The 23,523-nt window shown below is 36.1% G+C and overlaps 1 protein-coding gene and 1 long non-coding RNA gene across 3 annotated transcripts; both read left to right on the forward strand.

The window, feature by feature from the left end:
• Positions 1 to 1,498: 1,498 nt before the first annotated feature.
• Positions 1,499 to 6,777, forward strand: LOC141611140 (putative disease resistance protein RGA1). 2 transcript variants are annotated; one of them, XM_074429594.1, is made up of 3 exons: positions 1,499 to 1,628; positions 3,165 to 3,390; positions 4,924 to 6,777. In XM_074429594.1, the coding sequence occupies exon 3, from the start codon at positions 4,969 to 4,971 to the stop codon at positions 6,460 to 6,462; it is 1,494 nt and encodes a 497-aa protein (XP_074285695.1). In that variant the 5' UTR covers positions 1,499 to 1,628; positions 3,165 to 3,390; positions 4,924 to 4,968; the 3' UTR covers positions 6,463 to 6,777. The 2 variants fall into 2 exon arrangements, with proteins under 2 accessions (XP_074285695.1, XP_074285694.1); XM_074429593.1 differs by lacking the exon at positions 1,499 to 1,628 and adding an exon at positions 1,713 to 2,367.
• A 184-nt stretch (positions 6,778 to 6,961) lies between these two features.
• Positions 6,962 to 9,502, forward strand: LOC141611144 (uncharacterized). Its single transcript, XR_012528526.1, has 2 exons — positions 6,962 to 8,504; positions 9,035 to 9,502. It is a non-coding gene; the product is annotated as an uncharacterized LOC141611144 (long non-coding RNA).
• The last annotated feature ends 14,021 nt before the right edge of the window (positions 9,503 to 23,523 follow it).

The raw sequence follows: 23,523 nt of genomic DNA on the forward strand, positions 1-23,523 counted from the left end.
TTGCTATATCATTTCATTTTGTTCGAGAGCGTCTTCTTTCTCAGAAACTACGAGTTCAACACATTGCGCTCGATCAAATTGTCGACCTTCTTACGAAGCCTTTGCCTCGTCCGCGTTTTACCTTCTTATGCTCCAAGATTGGTCTCTCCTCTGGATCGTCCATCTTGCGGGGGCGTGTTAATCATTAGCATATCTTTGTATCTTTTTCCATATTTGTTATGACTTGCTCGCTACTCTTTCCATCCCGACTGTAATTATTTCTTTCCATATCTCGTGTATAGTTTAGGAAACTAGGTTATTTCTTTTTCTATAAGTTGTCCATATGTAAACCTATATATACTGTAACCTATTGCATTAATAAAATTATCTCATTCAAAATCAATTCCTCCTTTTCTAACACAAAAATGGAAGCATTCATCTTATGGGAAACCTAGCTACGACTTGTGCACAATGTCTGTACAAATATATGGCTTGCATTTTTATTTCATTGGATTTTAGCTTAATTTGAAATTTATAGGTGCTGATATGCTATACTTATTATTCCACTCCCCTGTTTAGAAGTCCCTTTATTCTATTTATATTGTCGTTATTTGACTTTGGTAGTCAAATAATATGAACTCCGACAGCTATGACATCGTTGTACACTCTAGAGACTAGATATTTCACTGCAACTCTACATATATTTGAAGAATTTTGCTACCATAATCGACACAGGTTGATAACATGTTTGTTTATACACTCTACATATATTCGCTACCATATTTTTGAAGAATTGTTTTTAATCATTGGTTGATAACAAGCTTATTTGAAAAGATTTCTAAGTTCGTATCATTGCAATATATTCTGAACTGTTATTGTTTAAATCTGTTTGCTTGTTGGATCGACAACTTTCATGGCGAAGCTTATAGCTTATACGACCAAACTATGTCTCACTTGATAAGTTCTTCAGAATTTGTTGGTAACACAGTAAAGTGCTCGCTTATTTACAATGCTAATTTATTCCAAAAAAATCTACAGTTCGATTACAAAGACCGGTGTTGGGTGACAGGGGTATAAGGAATTGGGGTTCCGCACAATTAAAATAGTTAAAATAATTTTTTGTTAGGGAAGATAAAAAATACAAGCTCGAACACCAAAAAAAATGTGAAGTAACTAGAGAACATTTAATCTAATTGTAAGACGGTTATACAAAAAAGAGTAGCTTTGTTTTGAGACGATCTCAACATAAGACGAGATTTAATAATAAAGACGGAAAAGATAAAATTATCTTGTGATTATTTAAAATGGTAAAATGGTCATATTTTATCGTATAAATAAACATGTGATTATTGTGTTTGTGTTAAACATACAATTATTTAGTCTCATAAATCATACTCCCTCTTATTCTAAATAATAATAGGGTTAATTGATGGGAATAATCCCACCTATGAACAGGCAACCTGTTGAACAGGTTACCCCTTATCATAAACTCATCTTAAACCCTTATTTTACTAACTTACTCATTTTCATTTTCACACTTTCACCTTCGCTTGTACGCCTAAGTGAACAACTGAACATCATCATCATCCTTGGTTATTTTCATCTTCATTCCCCTTTTAGATGCCATTGTATCAAACTCAATGATGACGGTAACTTTATTCTTTTATTTTTTCTATTAACCTTATTTTGTTTTACATATTCTACCCTTTTGACATTAATTTTTATTTTACATTTTGTGATTTAAATGGTTTATTTGGAATGATTTTGATTATTTTGATTGTATTTAATTGTTGTGTTTAGGTATTTCTTATAAAATTATCCTTTTTATTTAGGTGTTATTTTCCTTCAATTATTGATTTATTTTCATCTTAATTGGTTGGGCGAATCCATGAGAGTGCTCGAATTTGTCCCGGTGACGGGGTGTGGGATCGAATTGCTAATGGCAAAGTTGAAGTGGTGAACTGGACTCGGGTTTTCGATTCGGAGTTTTAGATTGAAGATGGAGATGATGGTGGTTTTGGGAATGGGCCCAGATCATGGTGGGTTGCTCACAGGTGTGAGGACGAGCTGTCTGGTTCGGGTTTCATTTACGTGGTGAAGATAAAGACGAGGAGGTGTTGTAGGGAGAGGTAGAACAGGTGGTGGCATGGTGGTCAAGCCTCAGCTGATTCCGGGTTGATGTGGTGATGATAGTGGCTGAAGGTCACGACTGATGGTGGTCATAAGCATGGAGGGCAAGCCTTCCAATCTTGTATCAAAGAAGAAAAGAAATAACAGTGAACCATAGAAAGAAATGGAGGGAGAAAATTTTAAAAATCTGGAGAAATGAAAGGGAGGAAGAACAGTAAAGTATAGGAAAAGGGAAGAAGATTCTAAAACCAAGGAAAGGTAACCTAGAAACAATTACTCTTACCGGTGATAATAGGTAAATAAGAGAAGGATATCAATTAAAGTTAAATGATGAGATAGCTTGGATTATTCTGGGTTATTGAAAAGTTAGGATTATTTTAAGCAGGACAGGCATAGTTGGGATTATTCCCATCAATTAACCCATAATAATATTCTTCCTTTCCTCTTTTTATCTATTCACAATACTTTTTTTTCTTTCCTTATTTAGTAAAATTTAATTAATACTTATTTTAATCATCTCACCCCACAACAATACTTATTTTAATCACCTTATCTTACAACATTACTTATTTTAATCATTTCACCCACAATAATACCCCACAATACATTCTCTCTTTCCAATTAACTCACCCACCACAATACTTTAGCTTATTTAATTCGGGTTTCCTTAATTCTCGTGTTACCCTTGAATAGGAAATGTTTTTTTTTTTTTTTTTGATGACGAGGAGGTTGGATCCTCCCTGATCTGAGACCCCACCGCTGCTGGCGCCCGTACCATGTGAGTTCTTTCCGCGGGATTATTTCCTCTCCGGCGGCCAGTCCCCGGAAAGTGTTCATCTAGGGAATCGAACCCAGGACCTCGCAATTCCTCCTTAGGAGGCTTTGAGGTTACCCTGGAATTCCACTAGACTCACACATCTTGGGTAAGAAAATAGGAAATGTTATCTAGAATAAGAGTGAGTAAATAGTTTCAATAACTAACTTGTTTTACAATAGACTTGTGTAAGACCGCCTAAACAAGTTTGTAACTTAATCAAAGATAAACGCAAACTCAGGTGTATAAGGAGCAATGGAGATGGAAATTTACACATACACCCGACTCGAATACGGACTAAACCAAATGATTCACGCCCAAAAACCAAATAAACCAGATGATGGTTCACACCCAAAAAAACAAATAAAAATGCTGGGAGACAAGAAGAAGGAAAGAGCAGCAAAAATATTCATTTGTAGAGACGAAGTAAATCCAACTGAGATCAAGTCAAGATTTTAATTACTGTGGTAATTCTTTTACCCTTATCTAATTATCTAATTTTATTGTTTTGTCTTATTTATTTCTCTCATCTTGGTACATTTTTTACAATTTTGCTCCACTCGTTTCATTTTACGGTTTTACCTCGTTTCCGTGATTGTGGTAATGCCGTACTGGTATAGTCAATTAGTCATATTCTTTACTTGATACGGAGTATCTTAATCCTTCTGATCATTATTAAGTATCTGTAATCATATACCCTAGTTTCAATCATATTTTAAATTGATTTCAAAATTGATGGGCAAAATCAAATTGAATGTATAAAACATTTGAACAAGGAGAATTGTGTTATCCACCTACTCTTTTCTACTTTCTCGTTTAATAACCGGTTAGAATATATTCCCTCTATTCTCCTATTTTCTTAAAGAGAGCTTTATTGCGGTCTCCAAAGCGTACCTTTGATCGTATTTTTCAATATCTATATGTTACTTTTTTTTTTTGTCGAATTTCTTTTTCTTAAAAATTGATATTAATCGTAAATGTTTTATTTTTAAATAAATAGTTCTTATTTTTCAACTTATTTAAAACTTTGACCTCCAAAAAGCAAATGAGAAGAAAATAGGAGAATAAAGGGTACTATATTTGGTCTTATCTTTAATTGATTGTAAGAGGGTAAAGGGAGAAGGTGGAATAAAAGGTGGGAAAGAGATGAGACGCCCCAAGTCAAGTTTAATGATTGTCGTTTGAAATCTTGTGCCAAAGTGTGTGGATTTTATCATCTGTGAACTCAAATAATTGGACTCCTTTATTTTTAGACCACTTATCTCACATCTCCATTATCCGCACCCTGAAATCAGTTGATTGAAATCGTCCTCACAAATTTTAAAAGGTAATACAATTTCGAAGAATCGGAGAGAGTATTATTTATTATTCCAAATCACATTTAGATAATAATGTGAACAGGTCTGCAAATGAAAAGAGGAATTTCCGACATCATTCATGTTTCAGACTCATTATTATAATTTTCGGAATTTTTAGTTAAAATTTTCGAAAGTTTTTCGAGTGTACCTTATATCATTACCAATTCGCACCCACTAAAATTTTTCGCCCCCTAAGCTTAAATCTTGGCTCCGCCGCCAATGAGATTATTCGGATGATCAACCCAGAGTTTGGATTGCAAGTGAGATGAATTAAGTACAATTATTTGAGAGAACGCTATATTTTTACAGCACATTAACCGACCAAACGTACAATAATGAACTTGAAACATGAATGATGGTGTCGAAAATTACTCCTTTCATTTTCAGACTTGTTCTCCATTATTCGAACTTTCAGTTGTTACCTTTGTAGAATTAATAATTACTTCCTTGTAGTTGTGGCCTTGTAGTTGTGGCCTTGTGGGTGTAATCTAACCGAACTCCAGTCCTACTGGCCTACTTGGCATTGACATTTCAATGACAAAAGTCTTTTCCAAGTCAACTAATTTTACAAAACGCGTATGTGGTTCTGAAATCTTGCCTGCTTATCCATTTATCTGAAATCTTGCATTTACAAACATACAGAAAAACAAAACAAAAACTCAGAGATATCATTCCTTTCCCACAATCATGGAGCTATCAAATACGTTGTCGTTGGTTCAAGTTATTCTTGGTGCAATCCAGACTTTGCTTCAGATGAACTCAGTGGGTTCCATTTCTGACTGCAAATCCCAGCTTGATGACCTCCAAAACACCGTAGAAACCGTCAAAGCTGTTCTTGAGGATGCTGAGGCCAAGCAGGAGTCACTCAACAGCCAGGAGAAGAATTACATCCAAGAGCTCAAAGATGCTGTTTACGACGCTGATGATGTCTTAGATGAGTTCCTAACCCTTGCCAAACAAAAGCAACTCAGACGCAATAAGGTGATCTCCTTTTTTTTCAGGTTTAAGCTTCTTACTCACAGACTATCAAGTAAAGTCAAAAGGGTTAACGACAAGTTGAACAAAATTGCCACTAAGAGTGATAAATTTAGTTTTAAGGTTGACTTTAAGCCTATGAAATTTACAAAGGAGGAAACTTCTTCTTGTTTGTCTGATGTAATCATCGGGAGGGAGGAAGATGTGGAGAAAATTGTAGGTGTGTTGTTGGGTTCTCATAATGTAGATCACCCAAATGTTTCTTTGCTTTCCATTATGGGTATGGGAGGTTTGGGAAAAACCGCTCTTGCCCAACTTGTGTTTAACGATCCTAGGATCACTGAGGCATTCCCACTGAAGAGATGGACTTGCATTGCTGATCAGGATCAACAACAGTTGGACTTGAAAGGGCATTTAGGTAAGGTGGTGAAAGGATTCTCAGTTAGTGATAAAATGTCTTTGGAGGACATACATCATGTAGTTAAGCAGCAACTTGGAGGGCAAAAATACTTGCTCGTGTTAGATGATGTGTGGACTGAAAGTTATCATGAATGGCAGAAGTTCATAGGGTTTTTGAACGTAGGGGGAAGAGGGAGTTGGATAATTGTAACTACTCGCTCGAAAAAAACTGCCGATTTGATTCGAAGTGATCAAGTGCATGTGTTGCAAGGATTGTCAGAACCGGAGTCATGGCATTTGTTCGAAAGGATGGCGTTTCAAGGCGAAGAAAGAGATGAAGAATGGGTTAAACTTGGCAAAGAGATTGTAAAAAAGTGTACCAATGTCCCGCTTGCTATTAGAGTAGTCGGAAGCCTTCTGCGTGGTCAATCCAAGTCTGAGTGGTTATCATTTCACGACAAAGGCTTAGACTGTCTTAGCGAGAGGAATGATGCTATAATGACCCGCATATTGAAGTTAAGTTACGATCAACTTAACCCTTCCTTGAGGACTTGTTTTGCCTACTGTGCTATCTTTCCCAAGGATTGGCGGATTAGTAAGAAAATGTTGATTAAACTTTGGATGGCACAAGGCTACATTAACCCCGAGAATTTGGGCGAAGAATACTTTCTTATATTGCTTCAGAGGTGTTTTTTCCAAGATATATACGAGGATGAATTTGGGGAGATTTATTCGTTTAAGATTCATGATCTCTTGCATGATATTGCTGAAAAAGTAGCGGGCGAAGAGATTTTCGGGGCCGTTTGATACTTCTAGTGTGGGTAAAAGAGTTCGTCATCTCTGTCTTGTGGATGACTCTTACTCGATCACGTATCTTCAATCGCTCTCAAATTCGTACGTGCCTTTGTATTAAGGATTTTGACCACAATAGTAGAGTGGTTCAACTACTAGCAAGTAAATCAATACTGAAATGGACATGCTTAAGGTCTTTAGATTGGAGTTATTCAGAGGCCAAAAGTCTACCAAAATCAATAAGTCATCCTTCTTTCCCTGCCTCGATTTCCTTGAGATTGATACGTTGCCTAAGTTAAAGGGGTGGTGGCGTAGATCGGTTTAGGGTCCCTCGTGGTCAAGCTTAATGGCGGTGGGAGCGCCCGAAGTCCGTGTAGAGTGGGTATCATCTCCCTCTTTTCCTCTCGAATGATCGACTATAAAACATTGCGAAAAATATTGTTTGCTCCTTTATGTCCTAGGTACTCGAGCATCTCAATATATATGACTCTAGGGAAAGTCGTTGCAGGTGGTATGAGGAGCACACCTCGCCATCATCCGTCGTCACATCCCAAATCGTGTAAACTGGAAATCAGCAACTTGGAGTGGCTCAAATCAATGCCAATTGAGTACTCTCAGTTTCTTGTAGAGTTAGATATAGTGGAAGATGAGAGCTTGGAGAGCTTGGGAGAAGTGAATGAGTTTTCGTCTTGTTTGTTGTCTTCCCTGCGAATCCTCTACATCAGAAGATGCCTTCAACTTAAGAGCATAGGAGGATGGTTGGAGCATCTTTCTGCCTTGGAGAAGTTGCGTATAGATGAGTGTCCAAAAGTGGAGTTGGGTGGGATGTCATGGCATAACCTTGCTGCTACCCTTCATTCCTTGGATTTGTATGGATTGTATGAGATGGAGGAATTGCCAGAGGGGTTACAGTTCTGCACTTCCCTCCGATCTCTTTACATTTATAATTGTCCCAAACTGAAATACATGCCAAAATGGATGCCCAAACTCACCTCTCTCCAGGAGCTTTACATTGAACGGTGTTCCGAGAGTCTCATTGAAAGATGCCAAAAACCGAATGGGGAGGACTGGCCCCTCATCCACCACATCTCAGTTTTTTACATGCGGTAGAGAATAGTGTGCACAGTTCACTCTATCTTATACTCCGTACATTATTACGTGAATCCGATTATTATTTTATGAGATCTTAAGTTAAGTGACATTAGTTGGTATTTGACTTTGGTAGACAAATTATATGAAGAAATTGATAGATGAACCAACTCAACCAACACCTTAAGGTGATGGTTGAGGCCCAACTATTATAAAAATTCCTATTAGAAATAAGGAAAAAAAAAAAAACTGGCAGTTTTGCAGAAATTTGCTACACTGTACATGTACAGCTACAAAATATTTGAATAGATTTGGTCTTGCTTAAGCCTTATGATCGTCTTAATTTAAGATCTCTCACAATCTTTATATTTTAACCTCTATTTTAATCGTGTGTGAGAGCTGTCTTAAGTTTAGCTTTTGGTTCGGAAAATGAAAGAGTACGACCAAACTGAAAGTTAGCAATATGAACAAAGATGGGCGATAGCCGATAAGCGGGCAAGCTTGAAATAAACAGAGGCGTTTACATAATTTCAAAATTTGTGAAAGGTATATGAATTTAAATAAATAAGTAGTAACACAATAGGCTAACATAAGTTTATGCATAATTTACCTTGAATCAATTCTCCATTTTTTGTGATTGAAGTTGTGGTAGAAGTTTGCACCCTGCACAATTAGTATTTTACTACCCGTAAATGCTTAAAACGGTTCTTTTGATAACTACCTTACTTTTAGAAGGGTCATAATTTGAGTGAAAGGCCCGTAAACTTAAATGAGTTTCCGAGCTGTTTATTGTCTTCCCTGCGTTACCTGAGCATCGATGATTGCGCCAAACTTAAGAGCCTGGAAATTTAGGACTCAAGTTTCTAGGGTGAAGAATGAAGATGACCATATTATTTGCCACTGAATAATCTATGATAGGCGAACGGGTCAGCGAGAATCAAGATAAGGAAGTTATTGCAAGTGTGAAGGTAGCGTATATTACTTTTCTTTGGTCCTCCTTCCCTCCGTCACAATCATTTGTTTGCCTTGTGTTGCTTTTCTACTGATGCACTGATTTCTGCCACCTTCTGTCAGATTTATTTCAGTTTTTTATGTCAGACGAAGCCTTTTATTAGTTCGGCCATGTTTTAAGGGCTTGCGCGTAGAAATGTTTATAATTATAAAAGGCTTTAGGTGATTTAATTCCAAAATTTGTCTGTTTCTCAAACCGCTATCCTCGTATCCCACTCCTACAGTGATGTAATATTGATTAGCTGAGACCTTAAGTAACCAACTCTTTTTTTTTGTCAGTGTGTCTTTTCCTCATTCTGAGGCCTCAACTTTTCAGTTTTTGGATGCATGGTAGGTTGGGAGCTTGAATTCTTATACGATGTACCGAATCCAACGCTGCTGTAACTGTGAAACTAATCCCAACACTATCGTCACATCTAGTTAGGTGTTAGAGCTTAATGGAGTATCTGCTTGACTGCTTATGGATTAAACTCTGGTGTATTTGCAGGCTGCTCTGAGCGAATACAGTAATAGGAATATTTATAATAAACCATCTATCATACAGGAGTACCGCGAGTTCAGGTCATTGCCGCTGACGTTAGTTCTTCAAGTGATCGGCCAGAAATTGATGTCAGTGATGACGTATTTCTACAGTATTGAATTTCTACAGTCCTTGTCATAACTACATTGACCAAGGTTTAGCAGCCTCCCTCCAAAAGAAACCCACGACACAAGTTAGCAGCCAACCGACAATCGGCGACCGAACGACTTCTTCTTTCAGGTACAATACTACTCCCTTCCTCCCTCCATCTCCATCATTTGGCTACCTTTAACTAAAATACCCGTCACAAAAAAATAAAAAAGGTAAACAAATGACTGAAAGAGGGGTTAAAATTTACGGTTCTTGGTTTGTTCTTGTATATTTAACTGGGGAAAAATTAATATAATTCTTTTTTGTCTTCCCTTTTCAAACATTACAATTCGATGGTCTTGTCAAACTCTTGATTGTGATCTACTCCGTACTTCTTACCAGTCATTTGTATACTTATTAAAATTTATGTTACAAAGAATAAAAAAAAAAAAAGTAAACAAAGGAATGAGACGGAGGATGTCTATTGTTGTTGTGTGTTATGTGATGTAATGTGGGAATTTAATTAGTCTTGCAACTTGATTAATCATGTGCTTAACTCCTTAAGTTAGTCAAGTATGAAACATGTAGCTTATCTCATTTTTCTAGTTAGGCTATGTTTGGTAAAACTAACTGAAAAGGTAGCTGAAACCTGAAAAAGTAGCTGAAAACTGAAAAGATACCTGAAACCTGAAAAGGTAACTGATAAGGTAGCTGAAAATTAGGAACTGATAAGGTAACTGATTATATTAAAAGATGTTTGGCAAACTAACTGAAAAGGTAACTGATTTTGATGAAATAACGTAAAAGGATATGATAATTATTTAACAGTATAGATTTAAAGGGTAGAAACGGAAAATTAAACCAAATCAGGTACCTGAAATCTCAAATGCTACTCTAGGTAGCATTTCATTTCAGGTAGCTTATTTGGTTAAATAAGCTACTTGCCAAACGCTTACAAAAAAATAAGGTACCTGAAATTTTGGTCAACTAAGCTACTTTGACCAAATCAGGTACCTGAAATGCCTTGCCAAACGGAGCCTTATATTGTTTATATTGTCCCATTTTGACTAAAGATTGTATCTAAGGAAACACAAATTCTCATTATAGACGGACACTATCCGTCTATAATGAAAGACGGGCCAAATACAATACCACTTTCTTAATATGACAAACAAGTGGGGTGGTGGCAAAAAATGTCACCACTTTTATTGTATTTGACTCGTCTATAGCTATAGATAGACCTGGCAAACAGATCAGGTCGTGTCGTGTTCGGGTTCATGTCAACTTTAAACGGGTCACCACTACCTCAACCCTAACCCGACCCAATTATATAAATGGGTCATTTGTCTCAACCCTAACCCAACCCATTTAATTTTTCTATAACTCAACCCGACCTGTTTAACCCATTTATCTTTTAGCTGGTCATGTTTAACCCATTTATCTTTTAGCTGGTCATTTTTAACCCACTTAACCCGTTTAATCCAATACAGTAATAAAATAAACTAAGTTTTATAAGCCTACTAGATTTTGTGCTCGTGCGTTGCACGGATTATAATATTGGTTCACCTCTAATTATTATGGTAAGTATGGTTTCTTCGATGCATACGGGTAACCTAATATAGTCTTGAATATTTGAGCTTCTAAAACATTGTTGGAGATGTTTATTAATTAAAAAGGACTTGGTTACAAACTTACTTGAAACACTTACTTGTACGGGTTTTCTATATTGTTATTGGACAATAGTGTTATTATTGTATATTTTTGTCTAATTATAATTATTAACATGCCATAAAAAAATGAATCATACTTTAATTTAAAGATACCAACTATATTATAAGCAGTTGTTAAAGTTTACGTTTATTATTATCTCGATGTTGCCATAACAAAAGTGTATTTATTTAACAACTAACTAATAGACTGTTTCAATAATAGCGAATGGGTTATTAATCTTAATTTTTATAAAATATTGTCAAAGTTATATCAATAGTTAATTAATTTTATCAGTATTAATCTTTAGATGGTTAATTTCCTTTTAGCTACCTAGCTTGTAAATTAATATTTGTGATTATATAAAGGTATGCCAATCACTAATCAAACCATATTATTATTAATGGAGCCATACAGCTAATAAATTATCTACTTTCATATTAGGAGTGTAGTAATATCACTCGAAATAAGAGAAGGATCTAATGTGCTCGTCTCTCTACCACATTTGTGATTTTACTGATTTGCGAGTATATAAAGGTAAGCCAATCATTAATATTGCCATATAGATAAGCATATTTGATCACCTTCTTCCAAGCGTTAGTACACTCTTATTATAACGGTACAAAATTTATTCACAAATTCTTATTTCAGACCGTCATATCCGTCTGAAATTGTCAGACGGATACCATTTTCTCTCACAGAAAACCCATTTAGGGTGTGAGTGGGAAAGCACATGGGGTGTCCCACCACCCATGTGTTTCTCACTTGTGAGAGGTCTTATTGCGGTCTGAAATAAGGCGGTCTTAAGCAAGACGGACTGAAATTTATTAGCAATCTTGCTTTGTGAATGTCAATACACAAATTCTTACTTAAGACGGTAATTTCCGTTTTAATGACAAAACAAAGCCAAGTCAATATCAAGTAATAATTTTTGGATCCGCTTTTCCAGTTAAACGGATTATGAGTAAAGCAAGGTTGATAGAACATTGTAAGGTATTCTCCTACTGTTGTCAAAAAAAAAATATGCTTATCTTTGTTCATACTAGTTAGTGGTCCGCACCCTATCGGGCGCGGTATTCTATTGATTTACGTTGTTGTTCAACTCCGATTAATTTAATGTGAGTTAATGTGACTGATTGCTTACACATATAATTTTGATAAATGTCATATATAAAACATCATGGTGTGTACTTAATTATCAAAAAAAAATTCTGAAAATAGTTAGGTAGAGGACACACCTTACAAATTCAAGCAAATATATAGCTTAGCGCATAATCGGTACCCCAATTTGGGCAAGTTTTAAGCTCATCATATGCCTAAGGAACACCTAGTTAACATATTATTTAGTATAGTAATCAGTAGATGTTCTAAGCGGGGAAAATATATAGCTAAGCGTAGATTTGTCTATGATGAGAAAATATAAGATTACCATCTTTATACATAAAATTCAATTACATTTTCGTAGATTCGTAAATGACAACATTTAAAGTAAATTAAAGCACGTTAAAGTAAACAAAAGATTACTATTTTTTCTTGCATAACACTTTGACTTACCAATAACATGACATACTTTTTGTCTCCTAGTAGATGCCTTCAAAAAGCCAAAATCAGTCATTTAAAATTGGAAAGATTCATACAAACAACCCTAAACGCGAATAAAAACTCCTAAAATTGAACAAAATAAGCTTAATCATACCTCATGAATTCAAAATACATAAACACAATTAACATAGACAGTTTATCTCCCCCTCGAATTAACATAATCATAACCACTACAATGTGTCTTGCTTGTAACGGTATCTTGGTGGTTACATTTTATCTTAAAGTGGTAACATTTGCGTCGTCACAATTTGTGGTGTGTTCACACCGGTCACAAATGAATTTTTGTAACCACTAATCAACAAATATGGTTGCACAGTTTTGTTGTTGCGTACGTTTTTCATGTCATAGCGCACGCAGTCCCTAAACGCTGAATTTTAATGTTGAATTTAGAGTTACATGTCACGCAATTTCTAATATTGTTTCGTCGTAATTGTTTGAGAAACTGTAACGTAAATTATTAGGTACACAAATACTTTCTCATGCTTTGTAACAAATTAGCAAATCAGTGTAACTACCCGTCTTCCTCATTTTTTTCAATTGTTATTTTCCTTCCTTTTAAATAATTTATCTAATCTTAGGTAGTTTTAAATCAATAGACTTTAAAATTTCTAAGATTTTTGAAAGAACTATATTCAATTTATTGTTAAAGAATAAACATGCTACATCAATTCTTTTTAATAAAACGTTCTCTTAGACTTCCGCAGAATGGAATAACCACATGACTTAGGCTCACTACCACTACTCGGCAGTTTACAAGTAGAAAATCATTGAAGGAGAAACTTTTTTTGTAAATAATTTGTTACAAATGCTTACGTTTATGAGTTCATAACAAATCAGTAGTAGTTGTGTTATTGTTTTTCTTTTCCTCCTCTCATATCCCCTTCTCTTCATCATATCTTCAATTTGAGTCTATTTATCATTTCCCTTCTCACATCCCCTTCTTCTCCTCCTCCTCTTCCCATTTCCCTTTATCATTCCCTTCTGTCACCGTCGCTTGTTCCTTCCCATATCCTCCTGGCTCCTCCCCGGCCATTTCCCTTTATCATTCCCTTTTGTCACTGTTAGAGTAGAATGTAACAAAGAGAAAACATAGTGAATTATACCAGGGCATCACTATCTATAGATACAAAATACAAGGGAGGTATTGAGCTTTACACTTACGAGGAACTCAATACATCCACATACCCTATGATCATTTTTTACCCAAAAAGAGGGACTATCAACAAATGGACAATAAGTCATAAGTTTGAACCTCTCTCCCTCTTTTTGTTGTAAACGCCTAATTAACACCAAAACGATATCAACCCACACCGAAAACCCCCATAAAATATGAAATATACACTTGAGCATCCTTAAAATCAATGCACACAATTTCCAGATAGATAAGCTACACAATTGAAATCCTCAAGAATGCGCAAAACCCAGATAAAATTCTAACTCTCACATCCCATATATTCAAAATAATAATCCAAACTCAAACTATAGTGAAAACAAAGAGGGTTTCATTAGAGAGTGCAGAAGTAAGACGGAACCAATAAATAAAATTCCCAGAAATAATCATTTTAAAAAGCAGTAAAGAAGGAATCTCTAGAGTCAGGGCAACAAATAAATCACCGATTTTGATGAAAGAAAGGAACTATTTTCTTTATAAACGTCATCATCTCAAACCTTTGTACAAACTTTGATCATAATACCTGAGTCTTAAGAAATAATACCAACAACCACCTGATTTCACTTTGCTTCCTCTTTTCCTGGTATTTTCGGGATAAGCGTCAATGGCGACGTTCCGGACTCTTTCATCACCACCATCGTCGAAATCCGTGCTTATGTCAATGCATGTAAGCCAATAAGAGTAAACTATTAAAAAATGCCAAGTGAAGCAGGAGAAACTCACCCTGAATAATAAATATAAGAGAAGATTAATATAGCAGTTCAAAATTCAATAATGTTCGAACCTAGATAGGTATAGAAATAAGTGTCCGAGACATTTAGACTCATACCATTCTACATATCTATCGATTATCCTCCATATCCCACATCCTAACTGCTCACATAAGGCCCTTAAGCCAACCAATATAATATTCGTCAGGAACACGAACATTATGAGCCAACTTTAACAGCAGCAACAACAACAATTAGGGCAACAACAACATGTGGTTCAAAGCAATACCAAGTGAATCCTCTCAATCTCAAGGATCAGATCATTTTCAAATTTTTGCCAATAGAAACTTTTGGTCCGTTTGTGCGAGAGAACATCTTTACCTGAAAAGTAAACACCCACCCCAAGAACTTTAACCAAATTTCTCACAAATTTACCATGTAAATCAATATCATTGGTAAATAATCAATGGGAGTAAAAAATAAAACTGATTTAATCTAAAAGACGGGCAAACTCTTTGCTAAAGCGATTATATTCATTGCATTTTGGCAAAATTGTGTGTAACACAAAATCAATTGTAGCTATCCTTAAAACAAAAGACATGTATTTAACATGTTGGTGTTGTTATGTTAAAGTTAGCTTGCTTTTGGATTGTCCTCTGGAACGAGCCGCGTAAACCTGTGTACCGCTTGGTTTTTTGGAATTGAGTGAACTATATTTGTCAGTGGCACAGCCACGGTTACTCTAGTTCCTGTAGTTCCTATACCTTTCAATATATAATAATTTTGCTGTTAAGTTTTCACTTATATTTTTTTTTCTTATGCTTTAAGATTTGGATAGAAGGCACCTGGCCAAAACAAGTAACATGTTTTAAGTTTTTTTTTTAAAAAAATCAGTGTACGGTCATCCTAAGATTTGTAGAACAATAATATAAGAAGGTGTTGCCACATTTTTTTACTAATTGTTGTAGCTAGACTTTTCAATAAACCTTTCAATATATCTGGGCGTTTCCTGCCCACCGTAAGTTTGGACATGTTGTGTCATTGCAGTGGCATAATGAGCAGGCACAACTTGACTCATTATACCAGTTTGTATCACTCACGGCAAAGTTCCATATTTAATTGGAATTCCAAATCCATTGCTGGAGGCCTTAGCTGAATGGCTTGAAACAAAATTTGATGTATTTCTGATTGTAAGAACCAACCTAAGTTCAAATAATGGCAAGTTTTCTAGTCTGATTTGCCTGTATTTCTGTTAAATAGACGCAAAAGTAATAGACCCGGGTCCTAGAGCGCCGTAATAATTTGAAATAAATCTCATTCCATAACTCCACAATATTTAGCATACGTTTCAAACTTTAATGAACCCCACAAGCAAAATTTGACCTAAGTTCATTCTGATTTGAAATCTTGTAGCATATAACAACAATTATACGGCAATAAAGTTAAGTTCATTCCTGGGCACAAATTTTACCCAGAATGTGGGTAACAACCAATAAGAATGGCGTTCATCATATTGTAGCTACAATTTGTTTTTGATGAGCACGTATCGCAAAATTAATTAGTAAGCGTTTAGTTATATCCTAATATAACATTGCCAAAATGTGCATACGTAATAACACCCTTATTAAGGAGACTCATGCCTACCTAATTTCTATTCAGGCAATAGCATCGCAAGACACGGCGAGACTGCGCTACTGTATTTAAAAATGGTATCATTAACAATAAGGCCAAACATCATAAACGTATAACAACAATGACCCAACTATAGAACTTATTAAATGACCAGGCATAATTTAAGAGTGCGGGCAATTTTAAGGCTAACGGCTAACCTCATATTTAGGTTCACGGTATCACAAATTCCTCACAGAAGACTCCTCACGGAAGATGCTTAATAATCAATCATTTCACTTTGTTCTATCATACTGGAAACAACTAATTGTAAGTCTTTTCGGCCCATGTGAGCAACCAGGGAATTGCCTAGGAGTACCATCCAACATTTTAAAAATTAGTATACCAGTTACCTGATGTGTGCGACTGATTGTTAAATTCCATACTGAAGTTCAGGGACCGTTATGCTGTTTCAATCATTGTATGGGAGATCGCTAGACTGAAAAGCAAGATCAACAACATTAGTACAGAGCTTAGAAGACAGATGGCCATAGTTGTAGGAGACAAACAGGTACGTGGAAATTATTTGAGATATTAGTGATTATCCAAGTACTAACACAGCCACTTATGTAGTGGTAGGTCTAAAACAGAGAAAGAGTTTCGTAAGCAGCGCGTGAATCTATTCTAGGAAACACATCTCGACAACCAAGAAGTGCTTCGTAGCTTATTTGCTTTGAGGGGTGAACTGCCAATGAAACAGTTCACTGAGCAAGAAAAGGTTGCACTACTTCGAAACAATATTCAATGAGCAAGAAAAGCTTAACCATTCCATGTATAGGATGATCATTCAGGATACTGAAGAGGGTTAATAGGAAACAAATGACAGCAGGATTATTCCAAACGATATTCTGTAACGAATATTATCAGCCCTAAGCATCCTCAAGATTCTCTCCACGGTGGCTAACATGTATGTCCATGTTTTCACAGGTTGACATCCCCTCACTTAAAAACAAGTAAACCTGAAAGAGTATAGCTGACAGTATGCTTAGATTTCACCCCTGAAAAAGCACACTATCACACATCTTTTCACCGAAACAGTCAAATAGGCCATTTATTTTATTTGCTCAACAAGAACAAGTCTATATTTTAGAAAAGAAACATAGTCAAAATCAGTAGTAATGCAATCTGACTACGACATAGTGATATCGTCCTAATTTAGAACGATTTAGCCCCGTATTATTCTCTTAATTTAACTCGATTTTGTGCGTTTCATTGTTTATAGCTCATTTAAATTAGTAATTTATAATAATTAGTCACCGTAGTTATATTTAATATTTAGCCGGGTTTTTTTTATACAATATTAGTATCATTACTATTACTTTATTATTATATTAATTTATTATTATTATATTATTTTACAATTAGTCTTGGTGAAGACGGGTCGGAGCAAGTGACGGGTAATGCCACTCACAAAACGGATAGGGGGACAAGGTGGGGGCACCCCCATGTGCTTCCCTCTCTCCTCTATTTGGGTCATTTGTGAGAGGAAATGGTATCCGTCACTCCAAAGCGACGGATACGTGCCGTCTTCAATGAGATTTTGTGATTATTTTAATGTGTAGGTGAAATACGAAAGCAAAGTGGAATAATGAGACGGAAATTGAAATGAAATAAAAGATGGCGTGAATGAGTCAATCTTTGACTTTGTCAAAGTCGACTCTTGACTTCACAAACAACACAATTCAACTGTGTGTACAGTGTGTACCCATATCGCCAAGAATTAACTCGTCACCATCGAGCAGCTTACGCGGCTCAATTCCGAAACCGAGTACCATCGCCAAGAGCTCCTGCAAGGATTCAGCAGCCACCACCACGAACCTCCGACTGATAATTATTTCACCAATTCCGTCTCAGGCAGCCGCTAAACAGTATAAAAACAGTTAGATCAGCTACTAATCCGACTGATAATTACTTCGCGAATTTCCGGAATCTGACAACGACATGGGCATACAACAATCGCGAACTAGCTGAACATTCGAGAGTAAATTGTCAGAAATTGACCTGAACAATTGAGAGTTAATTGGATGGGAATTGAGAGGGCGGTTGGGAATTAGGTGAACAATTGAGAGGGTAAAGGATTGGCCGGCAATTGGGAATGAGTGCTAATGATTCTGCAGAAATAAATTTCCAACTGTTCAGATAAGTGGAAAGAGGTATGAGTGGCCTGGATCTTCCAAAGAGGAACGAGTGGCCTGGATGGTGCTCTCTACTGTTGTGGACTGTTGCAAAGTTAGGACTGTTCATAAGGAACCCAAAAGGAGATGTTTACACATTTTAATAGTTAAGGATATGCCATATATATGTGAGCTATGGAAGAAGATGGAGTTAACCCTAAGTTAAGGACCTAAACTATTGTTCTTTTTCCAGTTAAGGACCTCAACTTCAAAAAAAATCGAGTTAAGGACCTATAGCCTATTGCCGTTAACTTTCCGTTTATTCTTGCTGAATGACGCCATCAAATGCAAACATGGGATTATTTCATATCGCTCTCATGCAAACTGTTCTTCCTTGTTTTTTTTTTTTTCCATAATACAGTATATTACTTTATAAATCTTTGAACATTCATGTTCAAGCCCATAAACACCATCATTTCTGATTTAACCAGAGATGAAATGGAAAAAAAATAGGCATTCAAAATACATACTACTTATAAGTCATAAGTCAACGGAGTAACTAATAAGCGGTGTATACGATCGAGTAGATCGAACTCGAGCTCGAATGGTTATATATGAAATCGGCTTGGAAATTTGTACTCGGAGCTTACTCGGAGCTTGGTCTGGACTGGAAGCTCATTGAGAAAAAAAAAGGTTGTAGTTCGAGTGCAGTGTAGTGAAAGACTTGTGCTCGACTTAAACTCAATTTAATCTTAAATTTTTTGATTTTTTCACAACTCTTATTGATTTAGTTTCAAAACAAATACGGAGTTCAATTACAAAATAGCGATATAATTAAGAAGTATAATCTAAAACAACAACATATATAATTATAGAAAATTAAACTTAAATTCGAAGTAGTAAAAAAGAAAATAAGCTTGAATGAGATTTCGATACCTACTTTACTATGAATTATTATTCAGCTCGAACATGGCAAGTACGACAAAAACTCGAGACCGCTTTGACCGAGCCATTTAAACACTACTAAACACGTTGACACAAGTGTTGATGCAAAATAGTGTCATTTTCAAGTTTCAACATTAGAACAAGGCTTGATCATAGGCTAAAAAACTATTGTTTCCAATTTATTTATATTGTGTTAATGTCTATGATGGCAGAGTAACGGACACTGCTAACAGAATTGTGCCACAAGTCCTTAACTGGAAACTATAATAGTTGAGGTCCTTAACTGGAAAAAAATCAATAGTTTAGGTTCTCATCTTAGTGTTAACTCCAAGAAGATGATCAAATATGCTTATCTTTGTATGACTTGCATCGCTAAAGGGGGAATTAAAGTTCAAAAAGGATATGTATATCCGAACATAGAGTATAATGTATTTTTTTTTTCTTTTACTTTTCTGACCTCCAATGAATATCAATTATCTTACACCCTCTCCAATATACAATACACATTGGGGTTAAGAGGCATAAGGATTTGAAATACACCATTAGATTGCTAAATACAAAGCTCAAATGCATAAAAAAGATGTACATGAAGCTTCAACCTTTAGTTTAGCCCTTGAAATTACCACCATTAATTCCGCCAATTAAAGATGTTTTGTGAGATAATAAAATGACCCTATAATTTTACAAACATAAAAAGTACATAGAGGATTCAACCCATGATGGCAGTAGTAGAGAAGTACATAGAGGATTCAACCCATGATGGCAGTACATGGATAAATTGGAGTACATAGAGGATTCAACCCATGATGGCAGTAGTAGAGAAGTGTCTTTTCCTTCCCTCGAGGAACTTGAAATTTCACATGTGCGTAAGTTGAGAGCATGGTGGAGAGGGGAAGATATAGACTGTAAAAATCATGTACAGCCTTGTTTTTCCCGGCTCTCCAAGTTGGACATTGCTGTGTGTGAAAAACTGACGTCATTTCCTGCTTGTATAAGCCTAGAAAAGCCGAAATTGTATGGTGTAAACAAAGAATTATGGATCACGAGTTTGGGCCAGGAGAACGATTCAATCAAATTAAGGGAGGTGCAAGTAGACAACCCTGATTACCTGAAACAGTTGACCACGGAAGGTCTAAGTAGCATTCTTATATTTGGAAATGATGACATAGAAAGTTTGTCAGAGCTTGCGGAGACATTCAAGGGCTGTCGTTCCCTACGGAGCCTTACAATTTTTGATTTCCATCTATGATGCTTTTCAAAATACCAAATCAAGATATCCTCATGACATTTTGCTTTTGCATTGCAGTTCCAAGAGTTTTTTTCTTCTCTTTTGTAATCGTGAAAATCGGAAGTTTGTTTATGGTATTAGACTTGAAATTTCTCTTCGAGATTGTTTTTTTTACAGCTATGTACAAGATGGAGAGTAAGTTTTCAGATCTTTTATCAGTGCAAATAATTACTCTGTATTATTAAAGTAGACGTATCCGTGTTCAACTGTATTATTGTGGCATTGAACGAATCATCTTATTGAGCTAAAAATAGCATTTTTTAAGTTTATGTGTGGATAGTCCGCCAAAATTCTCTGTTTAACAGAATATCTATACCTTATTCCAATAAGTTTAGTAGTTTTTCAGATAAGAAGCCAACTTAGGTTGAGGCTGTTGTACTTGTACCTTCGTTGCAGATCCATGACCGGCTGGGAGTTCCTGTAACTTCCATGGTATTTCTTGCTCACTGTTCCCCCAGTCGGGCTACCGGCTGGGAATTCCCTTTGCCTAGTGTTGCTTGAATTGTATACATTTGGCGTTTCCATCCGGCTGACCGGCTGCCGGCCTACCGGCTGGGAATACTTCTCAGCTTCATTTTCTCCTTCTTCCATACTTAGCTTAGTCAACCCATCTTTCTCGCTTCATTTCTCCCGTTCCCGCCTCAATTTCTGCAAGGGAGCCGCAATGTCATAGTAACGGGGATCGGGACACGAAATGCACAAGAGGACGTATAAAACCGACTCGAATGGGGTCGGTAAGTATGAAAATAAAGGGGGAAAATGGTGCAAAAGAGTCATATATCAATGCACCCTCTTACAAGACTGTGTGTTTTTGGATTCTATTTTATTGCAATGTGGTTTATATTTCAATTTTTTCACAGTACGGTAAAGAGTACGAGTATGAGGCTCCAGTAGTCAAGCTTTTGACCAAGGTATATTGCATTCAATGCGACAGTGGAAAGATGAAGAGCTTGTTGTTGTATCTCGGGTCTATTACTCCCTATCTATCTACCACCCAACTGAGAAAGGGTAGAATAGATTGTGGACTATCCATGAGTGTTTGTAGATACTTGCTATTTTATTACGGAGTTCCTTATTTTCTGTTTTGGTTGTATGTTCTTGTGGCTGACATCAATATTGGATATGAAGAAATTGTCAACACTCAGGTACAGTTAGGCATTCATTACATGGTGTTAAATCCCGGTTTAATATTTGATCTTGAAAGAGATTGGTGTGACATGGTCTTGATCACTGCTCCATAAATGCGACTGGTACCAGCTCAAAATGTGATCACAACTCACAAGACCTTCAAGCCTTGATTATTGGGTTTCTATTCAGTGTCGCGGCCCAGATCTAACACCATGATTAATAAACTACATTTTTGTAGGTGGTTGGTAACTTCATATACTGAAGTGACCCGTTTCAGAGACGGTCTTCTGTTCTGTTTCCTTTCTAGAAATTTAGTGGTTGTCTTGTGGGGATTCAGTAGTATGTTCTCTTATATTTATGGGTGATGACCATCAGGTTTTAGCTCTCAATGGTAGTCCAGTGAAGAATCTGAAGAGCTTGGCAAGTATGGTAGATTGGTAGAGGCTTGTGAAGATGAGTTTACTCTAACCTTGATTGTAATTGTAATTGTAATAGTTTTAAATTTATTTAATTACTGTATATATATATGAGCATAATGATTTGAGTCATTTTTATTGGAGACTGAATTTGAAAATGGCATTATGTAGGTGGTCAGAGGCTTGGTAAGGTTTTGGGGAGCGGGCTACCCAGAACAATGCAAACCAACTTCTTGGGTATTATAGGAATCACTCTCGCAATTCCAAGTGCGTGCTTTTCCCTGTTTACTATGCGCTCTCATTTTACGGAATTACGTGTCATTATCGGATAGTTGATGGTTGTGCTGTTTGTTTGTACATTATATGTGGTAACTATGTTTTACATGGTTATAATGACTATTTTGCACGAACTTTTGCCGAGAAAAAGAAACATACATCGGATGTACTACCTCTAACTTTTTTGTTTTTTGAGCATATATGTATTTTTTTTGAGCTTATTAGCTCAAACTTTATTTGTTTTCGAGCATATGTGTATTTTTTTTTAGCATATTAAAGTTTATAAGTTAGATTTTAATATTTTTTCCGTCAAAACTAAAATCTAACTAAACTTATATGTAATGTTTTTGAGTTTTATTGTAATTTTTTAGAGTTTAATGTTTAAGTGAATAAACTCAGAAACTTCATAGTGAAACTCAAAAACTTTAAAACAAAGCTCAAAAACTTTATTATAATGCTCAAAAACTATAGAATTGGAGGTAGTACATCAGATGTACAATCCTCTTATTGTAAACTAGCAAACGTATCTGACTTGAGTAGATGTTTGTCATAATAGAAATTGATTGTAGGTTTTAGAGGTATGTTTTTTTTTTTTTTTTGGCAGCAGTAAAATCGTTTATACCTAACTATCCATAGCTTGGCAAGCAAGACTATGGGCAACATTATTGAAATGCCTAGGAATGTAACTAAAAGCTAAACAATGAAAAGATGCAAAACAATCATAAATATCTTCCAAAACTGCCTTTAGCAGGTGATGTGGTCGTTCCATCCCCGTAAGCTGCAAAATGAGTGATAGACAGTCGGAAGAAATCTCCACATGTCGGAGTCCCCTTTCCCTAGCCCAAGAAAGCACCAAGAAAACACCAAGACCTTCAGCCTGTAACGCTGTTTCCGCTCTAATTCTCCTGTCCGTGCTGTAGAATCGTTCACCATTTTCAGACATAGCAATCCACCCAACTCCCGCCTTGTCCAGTCCCTTCCAACCCGCATCCACCATCACTCGCACAGTTCCACAATCACCGATCCTACCCACAACACACACTGGGTTACTATTACGAACCCACCTTACACTTTCCCCCTCGAGAGACATAATATTCCCATCCAAAATACATGAACCTTTATTAACCTCAGAAATGGCTTGAATTCCAGTGTTCACAATTCGTGACCAAAGATTAAAGAACATCATAGGATCGAAATCCACGTCGTTAAACAGAATTTTGTTACGAATACTCCAAATGCACCAAATTGTAGCTAAAAACCGCACCTGATGCTTCTCCCTATTGTCGTCCTTGTCCATAAATGATATCCAATCAATAATCCATGAATCAATGCGCAAGAAGG

The sequence above is a fragment of the Silene latifolia genome, chromosome 11 (genome assembly GCF_048544455.1).
Source record: "Silene latifolia isolate original U9 population chromosome 11, ASM4854445v1, whole genome shotgun sequence".
In the NCBI taxonomy this organism is placed as follows: Eukaryota; Viridiplantae; Streptophyta; class Magnoliopsida; order Caryophyllales; family Caryophyllaceae; genus Silene; species Silene latifolia.

Excerpts from the sequence above, each read along its gene's own strand:
- LOC141611140 (XM_074429594.1), top strand. The coding sequence starts at position 4,969 with ATGGAGCTATCAAATACGTTGTCGTTGGTTCAAGTTATTCTTGGTGCA.